At 59.8% G+C, this 12362-nt stretch overlaps 2 protein-coding genes across 2 annotated transcripts; one reads left to right on the forward strand and one right to left on the reverse strand.

The window, feature by feature from the left end:
* The first annotated feature begins 1297 nt into the window (after nucleotides 1-1297).
* EIF4EBP1 (eukaryotic translation initiation factor 4E binding protein 1) lies at nucleotides 1298-5735 on the forward strand. The gene is given in 3 exon segments (XM_005530814.3): nucleotides 1298-1445; nucleotides 4092-4262; nucleotides 5387-5735. Coding segments are annotated over 3 exon segments (351 nt in total). The 3' UTR covers nucleotides 5419-5735.
* Nucleotides 5736-9823: 4088 nt separating this feature from the next.
* On the reverse strand, nucleotides 9824-12133 carry NODAL (nodal growth differentiation factor). The gene is made up of 3 exons (XM_088068430.1): nucleotides 11845-12133; nucleotides 10646-11421; nucleotides 9824-10553 (listed from the first exon to the last, which is right to left on the reverse strand). Exons 1-3 carry the CDS (start codon nucleotides 12131-12133, stop codon nucleotides 10401-10403), a joined length of 1218 nt encoding a protein of 405 aa, XP_087924556.1. The 3' UTR covers nucleotides 9824-10400.
* Nucleotides 12134-12362: the final 229 nt, after the last annotated feature.

Consider the following 12362-nt stretch of genomic DNA (forward strand, 5'->3'; position numbering starts at 1 on the left):
GTGCTCCGAGCTCTGCTGGGGACCCCCGGCACCCCAGGGCGGGACCGCAGCTCCGCGGGGACGGGGCTGGTCCCGCCGAGGGTCCCGAGCCGTGCGCGGCTGCCGAGCTCCATCTGTTGGAGCCCCGGGATGGTTCCTGCAGGCCGGGCTGGCCGTGTCCCACCGAGCCCGGAGCAGAGGAGCAGCCTCAAGCCCCGGAGCAGGGACAGTCACTGCCACAGCCTCGGTGACCCCGCGGTGCTGCGGCACAGGCGGGGCGCTGCCGAAACACCGCTGGCATCTGCTGGAAGCCAGCCTGGCTCCCGGCATCCCGGCCGTCAGCAGATGTCAGCACCGGCCCGGTGTCCGGTGAGGGTCAGCAGAGCCCCGTGGCCGCGGCTGGGGGAGCAGCGAGGGATGAAGGGCTTTTTCCAGAGGCTACTCGTGAGCAGGGTGCTCCCAAGGATGCTCGGAGGGGTTTCATCCCTGGATTCCCCAGCCTCCCCCTGCCCAGCCCGGGGGTCCCGCCCAGCCGACCCTGCGCCCCTCCCACCACGCTCCAGCTTCTCTTTAAATCTTTTCTTTAATAAAGTATTAAGACAAACCCTATTTTTCCACAACTTCGGGCAGCCCCAGGCACACGGCGTGGGGGGCGCCGGGCCCCGTGTGTGGCCCCCGGCTCCTCCCGCGTTTGTTCCCGGCCCCTCGGGGGGGCGAGGCCATTTGGGATGGGGGCTTGTCGCCCAGCCGGGCAGACATCTGTCCCTGCAGCGTTCCCACCGGGACCACCCGCACCTCCCGGGGCGCCCACCCCGCCCGGCCGGGGGAGGGCACGAAGGTGCAGCGCTGCCTCCGGGGACTCTGCGGGGTCCCCGCGTGGCGAAGGGCCCGCGGCACGGGGAAACGCCACCCCAAAATCGGGAGGAACAGGTCGGGGGTGCCCCGGGAGGTAAAAGGGGAGAAAAAGGTGGAAAAATACGGGGGAAAAAAGGGGCAAAAGGGGACCCGTGGTGGGTCCCACCCAGACCCCGCCCATTTTCCGCTAAGCCCCGCCCCTTTCTCGGGTTAAACCCCGCCCCACGGGGCTTCTACTGCGTAACCCCGCCCCCTCCAGCTAGACCACGCCCACATACGGTGCCAAACCACGCCCACCCCCCCGCTGCGAAACCACGCCCACCCCGCTGCTAAACCACGCCCACCACTGTGTATGCAAATCAGAGCCCCGCCCCCGCCCCGTGCCCGCGGCGGAAGGGGCGTGGCCCGGGCCGGAAGCGGCGGCGGCGGTAGCGCCGGTCCCGGTCCCGGTCCCGGTCCCGACATGTAGCGCCGCTGCTGCCAGGGGCAGACGCCCAGTCGCGACATCCCGGGCCCCGGAAAGTGCCTCGCCCTGCCCGACGGGGCCCCGCTGCCGCCCGGCGACTACAGCACCACGCCGGGGGGCACCGTGTTCGGGACCACGCCGGGCGGTGAGCGCCGGGCCGGGCGGCGGGGCCGGGCTGGGGGACAGCGGGGAGGCCTGGGGGGCTGGGCTGGGCTGGAGCCAGCTTTTGCGGGGCAGGGGAGCGCTCCCCTTTTGTCCCGGGAGGAGGACGGGGAGCCCCCGCCGGGTCCCGGGGCTCGGTGCGGGTTCGGGGGACCGGGACACCGGGACCGACCCTGCCCCGGTGTCCGTGCTGGGGAACGCGGCAGCGCCTCGGGAGCTCGCAGGGAGCAGCCTCCCCATGGTTACTGATTAATTCTAACCTCTAATATTTGCTGTTTTCTCTGGCAGTCAGCAAACCCTGGGGCTTTTTCTTTAATTTCTATTCCCAAATTGCTCCAAGTTCTGAAGGCACCGTGCTCTGCTGGTGCAAACACGCCCTGGGCTGCTTCCCTCTGTTTGCTGCGGGGTCCCGAGGTGCCAGAACAGCAGTCTGGAGGGGTTTGAGCCCTTGTAGGAGTAACAGAGTGATTATGCTCTGGGTGCCTCTATCAGAGGAGTTTTGTGTCCCCATCTCCCCCTTGGGAGTTCATTTTTGGCGCTGTGGCCGCATTTCCAGGGGTTCCACAGGGTCAGGGTGGGGAATTGCAGCGGGCTCTGCTGCCCCTGAGCCGGACCGTGGGCTGAGGTTTGTTCCACTCCTTGTGGAATTTCCCCCCGATGCCGCTGCAGATCGCTGCATCCCGGAGGGATGGATGTGAGCAGCGGGGTGGTGAAGCCAAAAAAACAGACTGTGGGAGGGGATGGAGGGACTGTTATCCCTCGGATGTACCGCAGGATTCCAGGGGTTAAAACTGGGAGAGAAGGGGAAGTGACACTGCTGACTCACCGGAGTCGGGGAGCGCAGAAAAGCTGAGGTTTGGCCTTGTTTTGGCCGTGTGTTCCCTCCCCCGAAAGCAGCAAATGCTGAAGGCTCCAGCAGCACCTGCAGGAACCGTGGCGAGGTGTGGGAGCAGGAATGAGCAATTAGCGGCACTAATGAGCCCTCCGGGGCTGCCAGCCGGGGAGGGAGGAGAAGCTGGGACGGGTTTGTGGCCGGGATGGTGACACCGCGATCTGCCCGGTGACACCCTGAGCTGCCCGGTGACACCGCGTTCTGCCCGGTGACACCCTGAGCTGCCCGGTGACACCCTGAGCTGCCCGGTGACACCCTGAGCTGCCCGGTGACACCGTGATCTGCCCGGTGACACCGCGATCTGCCCGGCCCTGCTGCGGGAGCCCCGCGCTGCTGAGGGAAGGGAACGTTCCGAGCTGCTGCAGGAGACACACGGGGCTGTGCGTCTGCCTTGAAGGGCTTGCAGGGAGCAGAGCATCCCGTGGTGCCTGGGTTTTCCTGTTGAATACACCCTGACAGCAGCGGGGAGCTGCTGGCAGCGCGGCTCTGGGCGTGTGAAGGAGCCTGTGTGACAGCCCAGGCTGGGTGTCCTGCCCACGGTGTCCTGCTCCAGCTCCCCTGGCTTTCGGGAGCTCTGGGCTGTTGGAGGAAGGTGGAAGCTCCGTGCTCCCAGTGCTGGTACACGAGCTGCAGTTCCAGGAATCCCTGTCCTCCTCCGTGAGCTTCCCAGGAATTTAACACCCCTCTCCCAGCCAGCTGACTGTTGGGTTGGATCCTCCTCCCGAAACAACTCGAGTTCAGAATCATTAGTGAAATGTTTTTCAGTGTTTGGAGAATTCCTCGGCAGAACCTCACTGGAATACAACACCCAGACATGTTATTTTATCTATTTATTTTATATCTATAGTGTTCAGACCAAAGGGAGTTGGTTGTTCCAGGACAGATGGTGGCAGGAGCTGTTTGCCCACACGTGTGTACTTTAGTTAACGCTTTTGGGGAGGGCACAAGGACAAGTCCCTTTCCCTCTGGCTGGAACAGGAGCAGAGCAGGACATCCCTGATCCAGAGGGGTGTGCAGCCTCCTGTTGAAAGCAAACACTGTTTTCCAGCACTTGTTGGGTTAAGGCTCTGGGCTGTTTGGAGGGATCGCTTTTCTGCCTGTGGTTTTTGAGCTTTTTCCATGAAATTCCTTTATAAGGAACAGGGTGTTCAGTGGTGTTCCTAGAAATCTGTGCCTGGAGGCTCAGCGTGGTAGGCTGGAGCTGGGTGGTTCCTGGTTAACCCTCAGAGCATCAACCATCTGTGTAAGCCTTGAGCAAGATGTGTGTAAGTGCTGCTCTGCCAAGGGAGGTGTCTGTGCAGGAATTCCCGTTGGGCAGCGCTCAGAGGGACCCAGCCCTGCCATGTCCTGTGCCCTGGTCTGTGCCCACCTCCAGCTTCCAGCTCCAGTTCTGGTCACGAGTGGAAATGGAATTTGATTTTCTGTTTGCTTGGTGAGCTGGTGTCACCTTGAGTGAGGTGGAAGGAGCTGGATCTGCTGCTTCCAGCCCCTGTCTGGGGTTTGGAGCCCTGTGCTGCCTCTGGCAGCGTTTGGGTACCTGATGTCTCACCTTTAGTGGCAGGTACGGTGTCAGTGCACCTGGAATTGTGGCAGGGTAACCCAGACCGAGCAGTGAAGTGCTGCATCACAGTGACCACTTAAATATCCAAGCCCTGAGTGTTTTGGGTTGCAAGGGACCTTCAGGATGATGGAGTTCCCTGGGCAGGGAGGGCTGACCGTGTTGCTGTCCCCCCTCAGGTACCAGGATTATTTATGACCGTAAGTTCTTGATGGAATGCCGCAATTCTCCGGTTGCCAAAACACCCCCCTCCGACCTTCCGGACATTCCAGGCGTTACCAGCCCCAGCGTGGAGGAGCTGAAGCTTGAGAACCACCATGTCCAAAGCTGTGAGGAGAAAGTGAGCGCAGGTAAGTGCAGGCAACAAAAAAACCCCGACAGCCTGTGAGGTGCACTGCTGATTCCTAGAAATTGCAGAGCTGGAGTGGAGCCAGGAGATTCCCAGGAACTGTGGTCAATTCTCCAATAACTTCTTGGAAAGTCAGAGTGGGCTCAGTGTCACAGGGTAACAAGGTTCTGGCAGTTGTTTGATCCTGCTCTGGGCCCCAGCAATGTGACTTTTGCAGTTACTGGGTGTAATGGGATATAATTCCCATTGATTCAGCATTTGGGAAGCTGCTGTTGGATTAGGAGCCCTGTGGAGAGCAGAGCAGAGGGGCAGCTGCTGCTGCCTCTCCCTGAGCTGGCCGTGCTGCAGCTGCTTGGAGTTTCAAGTTACAATTCAGAGCAGGATTTACTTGGGTTTTTAATATCAGCCCGAGTTGTAAATTCTGCCTGCCTGTTTCTGACCCCGTTTTGTGACAGGGACACTTCACTGAGGCCCTGCTGCAGCAACCTGAGCCAAAGTTGCCCCTGAAGAATTATTTTTAAAGTTATTTGAGGTTATTTCTTGAAGCAACCTGAACCTACTAAGTGCAAGTATTTATCTTCTCTCTAAAAATAAAGATCTGAATGCTCTTGTGTGCTTGCTCCAAGTAGAATCTCTCCAGAGTCAGGGTTGCCTCATGCCTGACACGCTTTGTGACCTGAGGTGGCTCACTGGACTCCCTGGCACCCTGAAATGCAGTCTGGCTGCTGGGCTGTGGCTGTCCCAGAGAATTCCTGTCCTCAGGAACAGCTCCTGGCTGCCCTGTGGTTCCTGTCAGGCTGTGGGAGCAGCCCTTGGGGTGATGAGTGTGAAATGTGCCTCAGTGTGGTTCTTTACATTCCTTGTTGCAAGGAAATCCAGGGGTAAGGATAAATCATTTAAAGGGCATTTTCTCTACCTCCGCTCTCGTGTGTCTGAGGGAGATCCCCCAGTGCTGACACCTTGACCAGAGCTTCACGAGATGATTTTCACACCAACCCTGATGCCTGAATGCAGATTTTAAGCCCAAACTACCCCATTTCCGAAGCACAGCTGCCAGATTCACTAAAATCCTTGGTATTTAATGTGGAACTCAGGACTCAGCTGTGCTTTTGTCCCTCCCAGCAGGTGAGGAAGAGCAGTTCGACATGGACATCTAACGCACCTGCCCGGAGAGTGCTGATCCAGTGAAGCACCAGGACTTGCCTTGAGGATTCCCACCAGCCAGGCTTACAGCAGCCCATGCCTTGAGTGCCTTCCTGCTCCTGGGAAGGGCAGATTCCCACAGGAGAGCAGAGCAGGTCCTGTTCCAGGGGCCGGGGCTCGGGATGCTGGAGGAGACACTCTCCCCCTTGGTTTCGGTTCCAGTTTTATGCTTTTGTTAATCATTTTAATACTGTAACAGTTACAGAAATGCAATATAAGGGAGAAATAAAAATCATGTGGAGTCTCCTGGTGTGGAGATGAATGCAATAAATGTGGCTTCTGTCCCTTATTCCAACAAGAAAGTGCCGACCTGAGGCATTAAAATGGTGCCCCCTGTGCTGCTGGGCCTGGGCCAAACTTCCCTGGTCCCACCTGGTCCTCTGGGGAAGTTTTGGTCTGCCAAATCTGCCTCCAGAACAGTGACAAAAACCATCCCCTGAGACCTTCCAGAAGGTTCTGTCACAAGTTGTGTTCTCTTGCCTGCCTCAAGGGCCAGGCTCAGGCTGCAGGTGGGAATATTTGGGATTAGTTCACCTGGAGGGTTCCTGACTGAGCTGCCTTCTGCCCTGCCAGGGAGAGGAAGGACTCTCCAGCTTCTCCACTGCAATTCTTTCTTTCCGGCGTGTGCTTGCCCGAGTTTGTGATCCATGGTGAAATTTCCATGCTGCTTTACCCCTGCTTCTCTTTTTCATCATGTGGTGGGCAGGGAGAAGAGCTTTGAGGGAGAGGGCTTCACAGGGAAGGTTAGAAACAAAATACCTGGGTTTGAGACAGGGTTGAGACAGAGAAGGTTAATTTCGCTGTGGGAAGATTCAGTTTGGGTCCCCAGAACAAATATCTTCATTTTTAGCCTCAGTGAGGTTTGATAAGTGTATGTAAGGCACGTTGCTGTGTTACTGCTGGGGGGTGGAGGCATCTGAGAGGAGGAAAATCCTTATGGGGCACTGCAAGCCTGAACTGCAGACTTCCCAAACCACAAGGAGTGTCTGTGCAAATCAGGTTTGGGAGATAGCATTTAAATATCTGCTAATGAAGCTCAGTGGTGACATTATGATATGCAAACCCTCAATAAAGAACAACAGAACAAAGCAATTGCTGCAGATAAACCTGCATTTCTCTAAGATAAGATTTAAGGGTTTCTCTGAAGCCTTAATGGGAACAAATCCAAATTTATTGCCTTCAGGTGTGACTTTATCAGTCTCAGCTGCACCAGTTAGGTTCTGAAGATGGTTTAGAGAGGAGCTGCTGCAGCTGGGACTGACTTTTTCCTCTGCTAAATTTGTGGTTTTGTTTTAAAATGGCACTGCTGGACTGTGGTGCAGCTGCAGTTTTTGGTTCAGCAAAATTTCCCATGTTGATGGTAATTTCCCCAAAGTTCCCCTGTTCAGGGAAGACTGAAATAGCCACGACAGGCTGGGTAGGGTTTGCAGGGACTGGATCCCTGCACTTGTGCTGGGGCTCGTTCTGCTGTGCCCTAACCAGAATGTTAGGAATTCCATGGGAATTCCCTGCTGTGGGTTTACAGTGGAAGGGTTGGATTGATGGAACCCTTGATGAGCAGGACAGGGAGCTCAGCAGGATCTGGTGTCACCCTCCCCTGAGCTGTGTGGGCAGTGTCCCTGTGTCACCCAGGAGTGTGGTTTCAGAGGGACACAGGGTGCTGGTGGCCCTGGGACGCCCCAAAGGTGCCGTCCCAAGCTGAGGGCTGCACATCCAGGCAGTTTGGGGAGAAATGAGCTGATTTCAGCTCAACCACCCGTGCCTGTTGCAGGAGCCGTGCGGGGTTGGGCTTTGGTGTCAGTACAAAAGCGGCTGCATGGATTTTGGGGTGGCAGGTATTGCAGGTAATGCTCCTAAATGCCATTCCCTCCCACCTGTAGGAGAGGTAACACGTGCTGGAGGTGTTAAGCACTTTGTCTGTGTCCCCCACCTTGGGCAGCTTTGCATTGGTATCTGCTGCTTATGCAGATCTGCGGCAGCATCAAAGCACCAGGTGCATCTGACACTGATAATTCAGAGGGAGGGAGGAAACGCTTGAAACACCTGGCCAGGTGTGAGCAGGGGTCCTGCTGGGTTCTTGGTGCAGGGCCCTGGGGCCATGGGGAGCGTTGTGGGGGGCAGAGAGAACAGTGACCAAAGCAGTGGATGTGATGAGGTGATGGGGACATCTGCTCTGCTGCAATTTGTCCTAAACCCGTTCCTTAAACCTTTTCACCCGTGGTGTGGGACCAAGTGGTCTCAGCATCCCGTTGCTCTGGTCCTTCCCTCCCTTCCCTCCCTCCCAGCCCCAGCTGCTGCATCCTTCAGCCAGACAGTTTTAGATCCGTCTCTTGGTGCGTTCACGTTTGCAGCTCCCCAAACTTCCCTGAGCCTTGCAAGGAGCAGCTCAGCATTCCAGGGCACATCCCTGCTTCCCCAGGGGGTGTTCCCCACCCGACACTCGCACTCCCAGGCCGAGGAGCTGCTTTTTGCACAGGCTGAGCCCAGTTGTGCACAGTGGGAGGGAGGGAGGCAGTCGTGGGTGGCTGAGGCACAGCTGGGATGCTCCAGGGAGGTCTTAGGACAAGTTGGCTTTGTCGTTGCATTTCCCATCCCAGCCCCTTTTTGTCTCAAGCAGGCAGAGCAGCACACACACGGTGTCCCTGTGTCTTGCCCCACATCTGTGTGTCCTGCTCTGTGTCCCAGTCACGGGACAAACACCACCTGCCCGGCCCAGCTCGTGCTCTAATGCACCATTTGTACAAATATCACCCTCGGCCTGTGATAAGCCCCCTCAGTCTGTTTGTTCTTGCTTTTTCCTTTTTATGTGTCCAAAGTAATCGGTGCCTGCAGTCCCCCCTGGCCAAGCCAGCCCTTTCCAGAGCAGAAACCTGCCTGCTCCCCCAGCTCTGGGATGCTGAAGGGGCTCAGGCAGGACCCCGTGACAGGACTGGGGCTGTCCCCCACTTTGTCCTGCGTGTCTGGACTCCTGTGTCCTCCAGCCGATGCAGATTGGGGCAGGAGCGGGGCCAGAGCTCTCCCTGCTCAGTTCAGGTCCTCCCTCACAGCCCGAGCCTGGCAGAGCTCGGCTCGCCAGCAGATCCTTGCCTAAACCCGACTTTATTGTCATTGTCCACACTTTGATGTTTTCCTTACAGCCCTGGAATCCCAGCCTTTATTTTTCCACCCTGCTCTTCCCAGGGAACGGCTGCTGCCTCCCCCTGCCCCGGCACAACTTTTGAACCCGCTGCTGGATTCCAAGCAGGCGTGACGGAGGGGCAGAGATGGCAGAGATACAGAGCTCGGGGGGGCTCGGGGGGCGCTGGGGGAGTGAATCCTCCTGCTTTGGAGCACTTTGTGAGGAGGAGTAACGAAACTGCGGAGAAAGAGGCAAAATAATGTAATTTTACATCACCCGGAGCGCAGATGTGCAGGTTCCTGCTTTGCCTCCTGCCGGGGGTCAGCCCCGCGCCCCCGGCCCAGCCTTGACAGCTGCTGCAAATGACCCTCGAATGACGGGCCAGCGGCGGTGTGAAAGCTGCTGGAATATGTAAGCGGCCCCGGGGAGGGTCTGCTGGGGCGGGGGAGCAGCAGACACGCTTTGTTTATCCGCCGGCCGGGATGTGGATTGGGGATAATCAGGCTGGGCTGGGATGTGGAGTCGGGGCTGCTGCTGGGGAGGGGCGGGATGGGGGTGGCCCTTGTCCCGTCCTGCACGGTTCCGCCCGTGCCCGCTGCTGCTGGGGACCACCAGGAGCTCCCCACGCGTGTGTCCCGTCCGTGGAGGCGGCTGTGAAGCGGGGCTGCAGCTCGGTCACACCCGGGGACTGAGCCTCGCTGCCTTGCGGGAGGACACGCTCGGGACCCCGCGCATCGCCCCCAGCCCCATCGCCCCTCCCGATGGGTGACCCAAAGGAGTTGTCAGCGCCACATGGCTTAGAATTCACTGCTCTTACAGGGCGCGGCCCTTCCCTTAGCGCCCGAGGGTTAATAAAGGAGGAAAAATCCCTTCAGCCTCCCCTCCCACGCCTGCAGGTGCCTCCCTTGCTCCCTCCCTCATCAGGATGGGAACAGCTTCGTCCTTATCTCATGTGAGCTTTGGAGCTTTCGAGCATCCTTTGCACTCCTGGAGGGACCCCCTTGCTCTGGTAGCTTCAGGAGCAGCCAGAGTCCACCTGCCCTCACGCCCTGGCAGACCACCAACATCAAAACTCAGCAGAATCCAGTGGGCACTTTTAATATATATAATTTATTGGTGAATTGTACAGCTGTGACCTTTTCGTACCACCCCATCCAGCGAGGGGGAAAAGGCTTGAGCAGAGCTGTGGTTCCTTGTTTGTAACAGCTGCCCACCTGGATCTGCCAGCTGGGGCTCTGGACGCTGGGTAATACATTAACTTGTCTGAGTTGCAATAGAAATCTGATAGTTTTAATAGACATATAATAGAATTCTTAGGAGAAATGCCTAAACCCTAGGGGAGATGGAAAATCCCAGTGGCGTGGATGTTCAGCATGGCCAGACACTGGAGCTGCAGGGTCCTGAGAACCTGTGGCTCCTGGTGATTCCCGTGTCTGGGAGAAGCAGCATTGCCTGAGCCATGGCAGGGAGCGACGCTGCAGTGCCCCAGTCCTGCCCCTCAGCTCTGCCTCTGTCCCACACATCTCCTCGGTAAACACAGCACGAGGCACCCACAGCTCCAGAGCTGCTCCTCTCACAGGGAGGTGCCTGGTGGCCTTTTCCACGTGGAGCCCGGATCCAGCCAGGCACTGTGGCCGTGCAGTGCTGCAGAACTGCCGGGCACCCGATCCTCCCCAGCTCCGGCCAGGGCTGTGCCAACCCCAGGAGCGCGGGCTTCAGAGACACCCTGCTCTGTGCAGTGCTCCTGCCTTGGGTGGCTGGTCCTCGGGGCACTTTTGGGCACAGATGTGCACCTTCCTGGCAGGGAGCAGGGTGGTCTCAGTTGCAGCCACACTCCTCGATGATCATGTCCTCGTGGTGGCGGACAACGATTTCACCCTTCTCGTAGTAGAGCATGGAGAGGGGGCTCATCTTGACTGGGGAGCAGGCGGGACACGGCACCTGGTTGGGCTTGTAGAGCTGCAGCAAACTCTGTGGGAGACACGGGAAGGGCAGAACATTCCTGTGCTGCGGGCAGGGGGTGTGGGGGATGTGGGGGATGCAGGGGCAGCATCCCCTCTTACCTGTATGTAGGCGTGGTTGGTGGGCTTGAAGGTCTCGTCCACGGGTGAGGGGCACAGCCCTTCACAGCGGTAGGCGTTGTACTTCTTGGGGTAGACGATCCAGCTTCCCCAGCCCGTCTGCTCAAAATCCACCATCATGTCCACCCGCCTGCACAGGGCCCTGCCCTGCTCCCGCGGGACGGCCGCGGCAGCGTCGCTCGCTTTGATCCTTTGCCTCTCCATCCTATTCCTGCGGTGCCGGCGCGTTCCCGCGCCCCGCGCCCCGCCGTCACGCATGATGTACTTGGAGGTCTCCGCGGTCCTGATGAGGCTGTGGTCCCCCGGAGACTTGTCTTTGGAGAAGACGAGCAGCAGGACTCTGTCTGCCACGTCCTGGGGCGGCGCTGGGTCCCCGTGGCCGGTGTCTGTCAGGGCAGCGCTGGCCGGGGCAGCCAGCCCGCTCAGCTCCCACTGCCCCCTTCCCGTGGGACTGTGGTGCCCAGCGACCGCGGCTTGGTGGAGCCAGGACCGCAGCAGGTTGGTGACCTCAAAGACTTTCCAGGAGGCCTGGGTGGCAGAGGGGCTGTCAGCCACGGTGCCCAGGAAGAGCTGGTGGGCGCAGGTCCCATCTCCCCGGCACCTGCGCCGCTGGCTGTGGTAGATGTCCAGGGACACGTTGTGGGCACGGGAGAGGCCGGGCAGGCGGACACGGAGCTGAGCCAGGTTCACCTCCTGGCTGCTGGAGAGGGAGGACATGTCGAAGGAGAGCGCCCAGCGGGAGCCGTTCTGCAGGGAGCCTGAAAGCCAAGGGCACGGTGAGGGGACCTGGTGCCAGGGGTGCCAGAGCTGGGGGTACGGTGCCCTCGCCCACTGCCGGGGAACCATCCCTGCCGTGGGAGAAAGCAGCTGGATCCACCTGAGAGCCAGCGAGAGCCACAGGCAGGGCTGGGAACAGGGATGCCCGGGACTGCGGGGATCCCTGGACAGGGTTTCATGGGAACCGTGCAGGTCCCGGGGATGGTGCTGGTCCCAGGACAGGGGAGCTCGGGGACAGTGGCAGTCCTGGAAAGAGGGACAGTGCTGATCCCGGAGACAGGGCTGCCCGGGACCGGTGCCCGTCCTGGGAATAGTGCGGGTCCCAGGACAGGGATGTTCGGGGACGCTGGGAGCCCCGGGGACGGTGGCGGTCCCAGGACAGGGATGCCCGCGGCCCCACTCACCGTGTGGGGAGAGGCTGAGAGCGGCGGCGGCGGCGGCGCGGAGCGGGGCGGGAGGGGCGCGGAGCAACTGCAGCATCAGCGCGGGGCAGCGCGGCGGGGAGCGGGCCGGGGCGAGGGTCGGTGCCCAGGGGAGCGCCCGGGTGGATGCTCCGGTCGGTGCCCAGGTGAGTGCCCGGGTGGATGCTCCGGTCGGTGCCCAGGTGAGTGCCCGGGTCGGAGCGCAGCCCAGGCAGAACAGGGCTAGGGCGCAGAGCGCCAGCGCGGGCACGGAGAGGAGCGGGACCCGCATGTCTGCCCGGGCCACCCGCGGCCGCCCTATTTGTACGGCGGCCCCGAGCGCCGCCCCGGGCGGCCCCGGCACCCCCCTCCCTGACAGCCCCCTCCCCTCTTCTCCCCGTCCCTCTTCCCATTCCTCCGTCCCTATCTCTATCCCCCCTCCCCTCCACCCCCATCTACCTCCCTGCCATCCCTCTCAGTTTCCATGTCCCTCGTCTCCCTCCCTACTCTTTCTCCCTCTC

The sequence above is a fragment of the Pseudopodoces humilis genome, chromosome 30 (assembly GCF_049639895.1).
Source record: "Pseudopodoces humilis isolate 2021_Gansu_Grassland_sample_001 chromosome 30, ASM4963989v1, whole genome shotgun sequence".
Taxonomy (NCBI): Eukaryota; Metazoa; Chordata; class Aves; order Passeriformes; family Paridae; genus Pseudopodoces; species Pseudopodoces humilis.

What these genes read in the sequence shown, in the direction of transcription:
- NODAL (XM_088068430.1), bottom strand. Translation starts at nt 12,133, where the DNA reads ATGCGGGTCCCGCTCCTCTCCGTGCCCGCGCTGGCGCTCTGCGCCCTA. An exon ending in TCTCAGCCTCTCCCCACACG is followed by an intron (nt 11,422 to 11,844) that starts GTGAGTGGGGCC and finishes CTTGGCTTTCAG; the next exon opens with GCTCCCTGCAGAACGGCTCC. An exon ending in CCAACCACGCCTACATACAG is followed by an intron (nt 10,554 to 10,645) that starts GTAAGAGGGGAT and finishes TGTCTCCCACAG; the next exon opens with AGTTTGCTGCAGCTCTACAA.